The sequence below is a fragment of the Rhineura floridana genome, chromosome 11 (assembly GCF_030035675.1).
Source record: "Rhineura floridana isolate rRhiFlo1 chromosome 11, rRhiFlo1.hap2, whole genome shotgun sequence".
Classification (NCBI taxonomy): domain Eukaryota; kingdom Metazoa; phylum Chordata; class Lepidosauria; order Squamata; family Rhineuridae; genus Rhineura; species Rhineura floridana.
Genome location: NC_084490.1, coordinates 67,587,715 through 67,600,169, shown reverse-complemented (window position 1 = coordinate 67,600,169; position 12,455 = coordinate 67,587,715). Strand labels below are relative to the sequence as shown.

Below are 12,455 nucleotides of genomic sequence, written 5' to 3'. Positions count from 1 at the left end.
CCTTCATGGATGGAAGCCCATTTTTGGCCCATGACATTGCAGCTGGCATGTCCCAGAGATACTCTTAAAAGCTGGTTTTATATTTTTCAAGTGAGTTCATATTTCCATACCATACTCCATTCAATATTTAAGTGACAAATTTTCCTGCAAATATTTTGTTGGGGCCATCGTATACCCACCTCATGAAAAGTTGTTGGACTTTGATCCTCATAATCCCTAACCATTGGCCATGTTTACTGGGGCTGTTGGAAGTCCAGCAGCCTCTGGAGAGCCAAACGTTATCCACACCTGTTCTAAGGGTTGTTAATCTATGTGCAAGCTTATGCCCAATTCAGGTAAAGTTCATTTAACAAAGCCACAAGATACTACATTTCTCCTATTAAAAACTAATTGCTGACCAAGATCATATACACTAATCATTCTTGTATTCTGAGTTTTGAAGGAGAAGTGGGCATATTTAGCCCATAACAATGTACCCATTGGGGATGAGAACACAGAGTTGTATAAGGGCTTAGCTCTGATTTAGCAAATGGTTACGATTCAGTAGGTATGATATTGAGGCTTTTCAGAGACTGAAACATGTCAGTGTGGTACTTCTGGAAGGAACTCCATGTGATGCTTGAACATGAAAGGGAAGCCTTGTAAGTTCTTCCCTGATAACTGGATATGACCATAGTTCAGAGACTGAGCTCATGTTTTGCTCACATACGGTCTGAGGAACCTGGATCCCCAGCATCTCCCAGTTAGCAAGGTCTATGGCAGTAGGATTGAAGGAAAGACCTCTGCCTGAAACACTGGAGGTGCCACGGGTTGGAGTGGACAGTGCTGGGTTACAAGGACCAATGGTGTGACTTGGTATGATGTAGCTCCATATATGTGCTGATTTAACCCACAACACAGTCACTGGCACACAATAGGTCACAAAATGTGTAAAGCTGTGTGTATCATATTGCTGCTAGGCACATACCGTTGAGTGTACATTGTGGCAGAGTTGTATTGTCTATGCTGCAGTATCATTCAAATACAGAAGAAGGTGTGACTTAGGGACTGACAATGTGGTCAAGATCAATGAGACAGTCAGAACATGAATCAGCCACACAGGGCCTTCTCTCAGTCCCGCCAACTAAAACAGCTAGGTTGGTGGGGACTAGAGAGAGGGCATTCTCAGTGGCGGCCCCCACTCTCTGGAACTCCCTCCCGTATGATCTTCGGCATGCCCCATCCCTGAATGTATTCCGCCAGGCCTTGAAGACCTGCCTCTTCAGACAGGCCTTCGGGACTTCCGGGGAGGGCTAATCTCTATGACAAATTGCCCATTACTCTGAACTGTCATTGTTATAGTTTTTATCGTTTGTATTGTATTATTATGATGTATTTTATTGTAACCGAGATGTACGTCGCCTAGAGTGGCCACAGGCCAGATAGGCGACACATAAATTAAATTATTATTATTATTATTATTATTATTATTATTATTATTATTATTATTATTATTATTTATTAACAAGGTGTCCAAGGTGGGAAGGGATATCAGAGCTGAGGTCAAGGGAGCTATGACTGAAGTCTGCCAGGTATCATCTCAGGAGATGTGGAGACTACTGCCATCATCTGGTATCTCACAATGGTGTGGCAAAGGGGAGATACTCTGGTGCTGGCAACATAACAGTGAGCAGTCCCCTCCCTAATTCAGAGTATGATATACTCTGAATAGCCAGGGACTATTCTTTAGAATATACAGAAGGGAACTTTAACCTTAGTGGCAGGAAGGGGGTTGAAAATATCCCTTTACTAAGAGGGTTTTCTATTTGCCAAATCCCAAGTCATGGCAGTAATCGTTCCTAAATGACTGGAGACCCAGAGAGGATCTTCTTGAACCCAGAATGTCACATTTAAATAAAGGCAAATGGATGTAGTAAGGTGGAGTGTTTGCTTGATATCAAGTCTTTAAACCTCAAGGAATCTTCATGCTTAAGAGGGATATGGTTGAGTTCCCCTTTACGTGTTGATCCCATTACCTGAATATCGGTTGGTTCTTGTAGCAAATTCCATCTGAGACTGAATGGCAAACAGGAAAAAAACCCAATGGAATGGACAGTACAGGCTGAGCAGTTGATCTCAGCTGAGCAGAGAAGCCATTCAAGGGAGGAAGTCCTTTATCCATCCTCTTTTTCGTAGGTTGCACCAGAATGTAAGAGGAAGAAGGACTTCCATGGCTGCTGCACCAGTGCCAGTGAAGGAGCCACAAGAGTACTAAAGTTATCAATACTGAAGCAGTAATAGTTGCACCTAGTATTGAGGGTAGATCCAAAGAGAGAAGTGTTCTGGCCACTATGTTAGAGGAAGATTGCCGTACAGCAGAGGATGGTCCCAACAACATTAGTGAGCCCACAGCTAGGCCCCATCTGCCTGCTTTCTTATGTACATCCGGGCCAGAGGATGGCACTGCCTGTCAGCTTCTCAGTGTTGCCTTGGTAGAACTCAGCAGGGAGGAGGATGGGCAAAACTAGCATTAGTTGTCTCTGCCTGTCATTAGCAATGGTTCCACCTACTGTTGGCCTCTCTGCCTTCCCAATGAGCACCAGCCATCACTGCCACCATAGCACCAGTGACTTCACAGTGGCAGAGTCAGACATCAGTAATGACATCAGTGGTAGAGCAGAGCTTAGTCGCAGAAAACCGCTGTAAAGTTTAATCATATAATGCAGCTCGGGCAAAAGAGATGAGAGTGCCCTCAGGCACAGAGAGAGTAAGAGAAAATAAAATTACAAAAATGCTTATATTTGGAGACTGAGCAGAAAAATCCTCGCAATGCTGCTGCTGTGGTGGCTGGAAAGGAACTGAGTGAGAAAGAGGGAGCCATGGCCCCTTGAGAAGGTGCACTCAGGATGGAGGAGGACTTCCTGCCAAAGCACTTGACAAGCTGTGGGAAGGTCCAAATGCAGGTCTGTGCATGGGACTGCATGTGGAATGCTCCCCCATGAGAGACAGAGCAATCCAACACATACAAAATCACCATGCCTGAGAGGAGAGTAAGCTAGAAGCCTTCTTCTGGGTATTCTAGTTTTCTATGTGCAGCTCTTTTTTCCTCTCTTATAGAAGAGCATGCAACCATTTGAACACTATCTGCACTCTGAAGGCGTACAGCCCACACCAGAGGTCTATAATCTCAGTAAGGATGAGGCTTCAAATTCCTAGAGGACATGGATGAGATCTGGAGCCATTTAGGTGTACATCTCCACATGGCAGTCACTCCCATGTTTTGATAAAGGCCTATGTACATTTACTCTGTGATGTGATGTCACATTCAGCAATCATTTGGGTGGTCACTGATGAAAATGCTCAACGTGGTATTGTAGACAGAATGATGAACTTGAAGGGAGTGCAGAATATTAATACAATAAATTAATAAATCCATACACAGACCTGTTCTTTGTTTTTTTAAAAAGATTACTGTATCTGTTAATGTGGTTTCATGTCAAATATGTTCACTTTTTAATGTTCTAATTTAGACCAAACTTATTTTTCACAGCTACCCTTTGAACAATACAGAACTTCACCCATTTAACACTGAAGAAAATGGCGGATCACCATTCACTACAAAACTATCGGGAAGACACCACCACCACCACCATCACCACCACCACCACCACTCCAACTATGGAGCACTCTCTCCTCCTGACAGCAAGGATGCTGTTGCTGGCACTCCAAGTCCAAACAGTAAGTCTGTTAAACTAATGACTGAATTGTCTGGAAGGCAATGAAACTGATGGATGATTTTTGAGTGCTTTCTGACAAACGGGAAGGGACAATAAGCATAAAATGCTGGCAGTTTTTATACCTTTTGCCATGAACTTGTTTCCGCAGAAAATTGAATTTTATTTCAGGAGAAGTTAATTTTGTTATACATGGACTGTTCATAATGTATGTACAGTTAATTTGTCTGCATTGCAAATATAGTTGTGAGGAAAACTTTAAATTAGCTGTTTATTTATTTATTTAATTTATTTATTTATTTTATTTAATTACATTTCTAGACCGCCCTATAGCAGAAAGCTCTCAGGGCGGTGTACAACAAATAAAATCACAATTAAAATATGAGCAAGTGTGGAAAAAATATATATATATAGTACAATTATAAAATATTAATAAAATTGCCATTGAGATTTAAATTAAGATCATATTAAGTTTAAAATGTTAAATTAAAATATTTAAAAATTTACAAAATTTAAAAAGCCTGGGCGAAAAGGTAAGTTTTTACCTGGCGCCGAAAAGATAACAGAGAAGGCGCCAGGCGTATCTTGTCTGGGAGGGCATTCCATAGTTCGGGGGCCACCACCGAGAAGGCCCTAGATCTAGTTGTTGATCTCCGGGCCTCTTTATGGGTTGGGACCCGGAGAAGGGCTGTTATTGATCTTGAGGTGCTCACTCAATATTTACACAAGATTTTCCTTTTTAAAGAAGGAAGAACTTATGCTCTGAAAATGGGGTTTCAATCAAATTTGTTCACTTACCATAGTTCCTTGACCCATTCCTTATCAGTAGGGTTACCAGGTCTCTGGTTTTCACCTGGAGTCTCTGGATTTGGGGGCTTCTCTCTGGATCTCTGGGTGAGTCACCACAATCTCCAGACTTTCAGCTTTCATTTTTTTTAAAATTAAGTTTCTAGGTGGTCAGGTTCATGAGATATACACCAAAATGTCAGCCCCCCCCAACTTCTGCTAAATGAGCTCATAGCTGGCTGCTCTAACCATGCCCTTTTAGGTTCGTAGCCAATAGGTAAACTCACGGTTGTGATTTACAAGGGATTTGTTGACCTCCAAGCAAGGCCAGAAAACTTTTTCCCCCCGCTTGTCTGAAAATCTCAGTAAGTTTATAGCTTTCATCAATCGCAAAAGTTTCTCTCTCTTGTGTGGAGGAGATCTTAATGCCATTGCAATGTGTTATGCTTTTCTAATTATGAGGGATCAAACAAGTTTTAATTTTCCTGGGCTGTTAAAGAGGGCAGTGTTTTGAAAATGTTCCCAATATGAAGCTTTAATCCTATACTCGCTTTTCTGGGAGTAAAGCTGCCATGCTAATCCCACATACTGGGAGTAAACCCCATTGAATTCAGTAGGACTTACTTTTGAGTAGATACGGTTAGGATTGTGCTGTAAATTAATGGGACTTTTGAGTGAACATAGCAAAGGATTGTGTTTGTGTTGTAAATCTTTCTCTCCCTCTCCAATCTTATTTTTTTATCCAGTTAGAAAGGGCTTCTTAGGTGTCACTGCTTTTATTACATAGGAAACTAATACTGATTTCATTTTTTAAAAAGAAATGTTCTGCAATGACCAGCTGGTTTTGACAATAAACTATAATATAGGGTGTATGTATTGTACATCTCCAGTGTGTGTTTATATAAACATAAGAAGAGCCTGCTGGATCAGGCCAGTGGCCCATCTAGTCTAGCATCCTGTTCTCACAGTGGCCAACCAGGTACCTGGGGGAACCCCACAAGCAGGACCCGAGTGCAAGAACACTCTCCCCTCCTGAGGCTTCCGGCAACTGGTTTTCAGAAACATACTGCCTCTTGACTAGGGTGGCAGAGCACAGCCATCATGGCTAGTAGCCATTGATAGCCCTGTCCTCCATGAATTTGTCTAATCTTCTTTTAAAGCCATCCAAGCTGGTGGCCATTACTGCATCTTGTGGGAGCAAATTCCATAGTTTAACTATGCGCTGAGTAAAGAAGTACTTCCTTTTGTCTGTCCTGAATCTTCCAACATTCAGCTTCTTTGAATGTCCACGAGTTCTAGTATTATGAGAGAGGGAGAAAAACTTTTCTCTATCTACTTTCTCAATAGAGTATTTCCAACATCCCTGTGAGGTATGGTTGCCGATTGGAAACCAAGGCAGCTCACAAGAAGAAATAAATCCCTTTAAAACCCAATAACCATAAAAATAAGTATAAAACAGTTGCAAAACAGCTTAAATTTGGGGTTGAGTGAGGTTGCAGTTCTGTGCATGCTTTCCTGTTTGAGTAAGCCCCATTGAATACATTGGGACTTGCTTCTGAGTAAACATGCATAGGATTGCACTCTAAATATTCTTAAGGGAGTGTAAATAATAAACATCTTTGATAGTCATGCTTACATAAATATTTCTTCATACTATGTCCCAATAAGTATCTGATTTCACACTATGGTTGTACATTACTTTCTCTACATTTTCAGTGTGCCCTTCTTCCTTGAGGTGGTTATGGCTCCCCTCTGTTGTTTTATCCTGAGGGACAGACTAGGCTGAGAGATGGTGAGTAGCCCATGATCACCCAGTAAATTTTATAGCTCATTTCTATTTATTTTTTTTAATGGAAATGAGCTATAAAGTTTACTGGATGAGTAGCCTGGCAACCATACCCATCAGGAAGTGCATAAAAGCTTCTTTAGGTCTAAGTAACACAATAATTTTCAGTACACAGTTTCATCTTCATGGATCTGGACATAGGTTTTTGAAATGAGGGAATGGTCATCCCTGATTGATTTGATTGACTGAGTCAGTCAAAGGGGTTTACTAATGGGATATTCAGGAGGCTTTGTTCTCACCCACTGGCTCAAGCTCCGTGCCCTATTGTAAAAACATTAGTACTGTCACATTAGCCTATCATAGTAGTCCAAGCCAGTACATCTGTAGCAAAAATCTGTGCCACAAACTTCAGGTTACTGAATGGCATAATCCTGCAAACTGAGCATAATGTTGTGGGGGGAAATATCACAAGATTGAGCACCCCAGTGAATTTGCCTCTGTTGTTTGCATATTAAAATATAATAATTGTGTTGATAGATTGGGCAATTTACAACAGCAGCCTCCAGATGCCTCTGGGAGATTCATAAACAAGACAAAAAAAGAGTCTACATCCCCTGTGTTTGCTTTTAGGTTCTGGTATTCATTTCAGAGGAGTATTGCTTCTGTGCATAGATGTTCCATTTAGCAATCGTAGCTAGTACCTATAGATGGGTCTAATCATTTTTAAAAGTCCTCTAAGCCAGTGGCTACCACTGAATCTTGTGACAGCGAATTCCACAGGTAATTTATACATTGGGTGGAAAAGTACTTTCTTTTGTTCTGAACTTGAAGCCAGTGAGTTTCATAGGGTGATACCTAGTATTATGCGGCCAGAGAAGAGAATCCTGTCTACTCTCTCTATACCATATTTAATTTATAAGCTTCTGTAATATTCCACTTTAGTAATATTCCTAAAATTAAACCACAAATTATTTAGTCTTTCTTTGTAGAGGTGTCTTGATCATTTTAGATGCCCCTTTCTCTACCCTTTCTAACTTTATGGTTGCGTATGATTATGAGATAGAGTGACCAGAACGGTACACAGTGTTCCAAATGCTTGTGGTTCTGTTATTAATTGTCTAATCTAGCACATTGTGAGAACAGAGGGCTGGACTAGACGGGCCTTGGCCCTTTGGCCTGATCTTATGTGACCTAGATTTATTTAAAGGCAGTATGATACTTGCTATTTTATTTTCAATCTCCTTCTGAATAACTCCAAAGTCTGATTTTGCCTTTTTTTTAGTTTACAAATCAAATTCATTACATTCATTTAAATATTTTGTAAAGGAATATTATCATTTTCAAAATGCATTTGTTTCTCATGTTGCACTTAAGCTAGTATGCTTAATCAGATTTTTTATCCAGAAGTCTGCAACGCCTGGGTTTTTTGCAAGAACTTGAAAAATGGGCATAAAGCATTGGGCTGAAAAAAAGCTTATTTTAATATTATTATTTTTTAGTCTATTACTGAACTGCAGTTAAATCCCTGAAGGCTAGATTAAAAGTGTAACCTTTTCATATGAATTCACTAATAGGCAAAAAACCCTTGTGGTTTAAGAATGTACCTATAGCCAACATATATTTCTATCAAACTTTAAAAAGCAAGGAAATTGGGCAACTATAGTGAATGCACCAGGAGAGCAGGAGACCTGACCTCCTCTCTGAGATACTGTACTGCCCTACAAATTTGTAAAAATGCAAACACCCAAAGGAAGAATGACAAACTGAAAATGTAGAGGAGATAATAATGTACAACCATAGTGTGAAATCAGATACTTATCAGGACATAGTATGAAGAAATATTTATACAAGCATGACTGTCAAATATGTATATTATTTACACAACCTGTAAAGATATATCCAGTGCAATCCTATGCATGTTTAGTCAGAAGCAAGGCTCAATGTATTCAATGGGGCTTACTCAAACAGGGGAGTGTGCACAGGACTGCAACCACAAGTGATAAGGAACTTCACTCACCCCATGCAAAATTCAGAATCATGCCACCTTAAGCTGTTTTGCAACTGTTTTATACTTGTTTTATGGTTATTCAATTTTAAATGGATTTATTTCTTGTTGTGAGCTGCTTTGGTTTTGTAATTGGAAACCCTACCTGTGAAAGTAGACCAAACCATGTGCATTTTCTCTCTGTCAATTATTTCTCATTGGAATTGGGTTGGCTATCAAAGTGAATTTATAGCAGCCCACATGGTAGACAGGAAAGGGTAGGGAATCTTCTTAATTTTTACTCATTTCTCAAACCTCTCTCTGCAGTGAAGGGTCAAGCCTGTAAATAAGTTTGGAGCAGCCACATTAAAAGGCAGGCAGGGCATTCCAGGTTGTTTATTGGCTGCAAACCCAAAAGGGTGGGGTTAGAGCAGCCAGCTATGAGCTCAATTAATAGAAATTATGAGGGGGTGATGTTTTGGTGTATATCTCTTGAACCAGACCACCTAGAAACTTAATTTTTTTAAAATGAAAGCTGAGAGTCCAGAGATTGGGGTGACTCACCTGGAGACCTAGAGAGCACCCCAAAAATCCAGAGTCTACAGGCAAAAAATGGAGACCTGGCAACCCTATATAGCAGACACATGTAGTCTCCGACCCAAATTTAAACCAAAGCTGACTCTGGCCACATCCACACCAGATATTTTATTCATGGCTTCCCTCAAAGTATCCTGAGAAGTGTAGTTTGTGAAGGGTGCTGAGAAATGTTAGGAGACCGTTATTCTCCTCACAGGTCTCCAATTCCCAGAATTCCCTGGGAAGAGGGACTGACTGTTAAACCACTGTGGCCATTGGAGCTCTGTTGTATTCTGGATGTTGTTTGGTTCTCGTATTGTTTGTGTGTTTTTGTTTTTTGAGTTATTATATTTATTGTATTTATATATTGTGCCTGCTTTTACCTTTTATGTACACCGCCCAGAGAGCCTTCGGGCTTAGGGCGGTATATAAATTAAATTAAATAAATAAAATAAATAAATAAGAGTCTCCTGATTGGCCAAACCAAACAGTTGTTAGTCTGGCTTTTAGAGCACCGACAGCTGGTTCTTACTGAGCAAGATCAGCCACACAGGACCTCCTCTTGGTCCCACCGGTCAAAACAGCTATACTGGTGCGGACCAGGGAGAGGGCGTTCTCGGTTGTGGCCCCCACCCTCTGGAAATCTCTCCCTTATGATCTCCAACATGCCTCCTCCCTAGTGGGTTTTCGTCGAGCTCTTAAGACCTGGCTATTCAGGCAGGCCTATAGGAATTGTGGGGTGGATTAGCTTTTTGATATATCACTGGATGTTTTCTGATGTTAGATTAATTGATAATTGATAATTGTGTTTTGATTGTTTATTGTATTTTCATATGTTGTTGTAAGTCGCTTAGAGTGTCCGATAACTCGGACAGATAGGCGACTAACAAATAAAATTTTATTTTATTATTATTATTATAGCATGCCTGCACTTACCATTGACTCCAGTGTTAATATTCTAAAATTAATTAAAAATCAGCCATGCATATTTTTTTTACTTTTAAACCACAAAAGATGAAGGTCAGTGTATGGGGCAAGGTCAGCAATAGGATTACAGGTCCTCTGTGAACATGGCTGATTTTTAATTAATTTCAGTGAATTATGAGATCACTGACAGAAAAAAGTCCAACAGGAGTCTGGATTTTTGTTCTCTTGTTTTACACTTTGAACCCTCAATCCTTTCTGAGTGTTTTGTGTATTGCCATGAAAACTTAGAGGGTTGTTAAGCAAGTATTTCTGAGTTCAGAACTATAGGTTTTGTAAGATTTTGTTTTGAAATGAATTTATGGGAAGCAGCAGAATTGCATGGCGGTTATTTTCAATTTAACATGGCGGAATGTGAAAAATCCATGCTGACTATAGTATACAGCCACTCTTGTGGTTGTATAATATGAAGTGGATTTTTGTAGGGTTAGCTGTTAATATGCTTTAAACCAGGACTGGGGAACCTCAGGCCCAGGGGCCAAATGCGGCCCTCCAAGCCTCTCTGTCTAACCCTTAGGGTTCTCCCCTGACCACCACCCATCCTAGCCACACCTTTTCTCCCCAGGCCATACTGCTCAGTGGCCCTGCTTTTCATCCTCCCTGAGTATTTTTGCCTTGCTGGAACGTGTCATTGCCCTCTGATAATGCCTCACTTGCCTGGATGAAAAAGAGACAGGGCTGGGTGAGTGTGGATAGAAACTAGCCTACTCTACGAAGGTAAAACTTACAGTTATTGTTCTACCCACTTTCGTCAATGGTTCCACCCACCACGGTTATGTGGCCTCCAGAAGGTTGCACAGAAGGGAATGTAGTCTTTGGACTGAAGAGGAATTATTATATGGATAAATGGGGGGCGGGTTGTCATGTGTTCTATAAATCTTAATTGTCTGTTGTAAATTATGACAGATGTTAATAAATGCTTTCAAAAAAGTAAAAGAAGTTAGAATTATTGAGGTTTCAGCGTGACCATCAGCACAAAAGTGTTTCAGGGAGAAAGTATTTGCAGCCTGCCCCGCGTTAGGCCTGGACACCAACTTACCTTCAGGGAGAAGGACAGACTGGGACATCTGAACGGATGCTTATAGGGATTGTTTCCTACCTAGCAAGAGGCTTGCTCTTTTACTGCTATACAGAGAAAAAAATGCTTAGTGCAAAAAGCCTTTACTAGCCCACTGTGCTTTAAGACCTAAACTATAAAACTGATATCCATCTGTAATGCAGAAATGCAGTGCTAGGACGAGCAATAATGCCTTTTGCTAGGTAGACAGCAGAACCTATCATCACCCGTTTTAGAAATGTTACTGAAAGCTGAAGTTTAAAAACAGACTGGAAGAAGCTATCTACCAAAAGATCACTTGGAAACGTGTCAAGTGGTTTTCTTTGCAGGGTTTTTGTACTTTGCTTTCAGGCTGTTTTCTTTCCTAATTTTGGGCATCCAGGAGTTCCTCGCCATTATGACAACGTGTCTCCCCGTTTAAAGAAGATGGAAGTGGAGACAGTGAAAGTCATAGGGCCTTGGTCAGCTCTGCACATCAACATGAACAAGGTATATTTCAGGAATACATGCCTGGGAACGCATTATTTAGCAAAATGATTGTGATTAGAATGAGCAGGGTATATGGGAAAAAAATAAACTGCAGAGACCAGGGGGTGAGGCTGTAAAGCTTCTCTGTGCACACTGCATAGAGCCCTAGCCACATTTGGTCTTCAATGCAATGTCACTCCCAAGTCTGGCACCACATTTTCCCCCATGGGAGGAAATTGCAGCCAATCATTTACATGGGAGAAAGTAAAAGGGTTAACTCAAGAATACATATATGGGAAGCTGACTCTAACCCTTGCCCCTGGCAAACCTAATCCCTGGCACAAGGGCCAGATTTTGCCCAATCTCCGGTTTGTTCCAGATTTCAGGCCTTTTACTTTGCCCTATAGAATTCAATAGGAGCTACTGAGATCTGTGCCCGCCCACCTACATAGCTCCAACCCATCACATAAACATCCCTGCTATGGATTTTGTTTCTTGGTGATATAGAGTAGGATGATATCTTGGTCTTTCAAGAATGTGACAAAGGAAAAGAATAATGGTACCTGGCTATTATTATATGCATATAATACAGGGTCATGACACCCCTACAGTCTCCTCTCTCCATAAAATCTGCTGCAGATGCTTAGGGGAGCCTCCAGAATAGCATGGAAGGTAGTGTGGGAGGCTGCTGAAGGAAGGAAGAATAATAAAAATCACCTCTCTTCCTCTGAATGGAGGGCTCCGTTAGATCAAAGAACTAAAGGATTCATCCATCTGCAGAAGGGCAGACAACTGGATATAACCCAAACAGTTATGCATTGCCAAAAAAGAGGATTTGCATAATCAAAAAAGGGGCAAAGATAACACCAACTTGCATAAAAATTGGCTATGGTAATTTGCATGTATAGACACACATTTAGAAATAATTACCATAATTTAAATAGAAATACAATACATCTGAATATAGTAGGAAAGAGACTACGCAACTTGTGTTCCTGCTGCATCTGCTGACTGTTGATGGGCAACTTCAGGGCTCTACTCTATCCTTTTTATGGTTCCTTATCTTTAAACCAGACTTGGACTGGACTTTACAGAGGACAG

At 40.7% G+C, this 12,455-nt stretch overlaps 1 protein-coding gene across 1 annotated transcript in view; it reads left to right on the top strand.

Annotated features, from left to right (window-relative positions):
- The first annotated feature begins 579 nt into the window (after positions 1-579).
- Positions 580-12,455, top strand: part of LOC133368053 (band 4.1-like protein 4B) — a 132,263-nt gene continuing 120,387 nt past the window's right edge. Inside the window, exons 1-3 of the mRNA XM_061592135.1 lie at positions 580-641; positions 3,530-3,717; positions 11,269-11,375. Coding sequence (XP_061448119.1) covers positions 580-641; positions 3,530-3,717; positions 11,269-11,375 — 357 coding nt within the window. The remainder of the gene's footprint in view (positions 642-3,529; positions 3,718-11,268; positions 11,376-12,455) is intronic.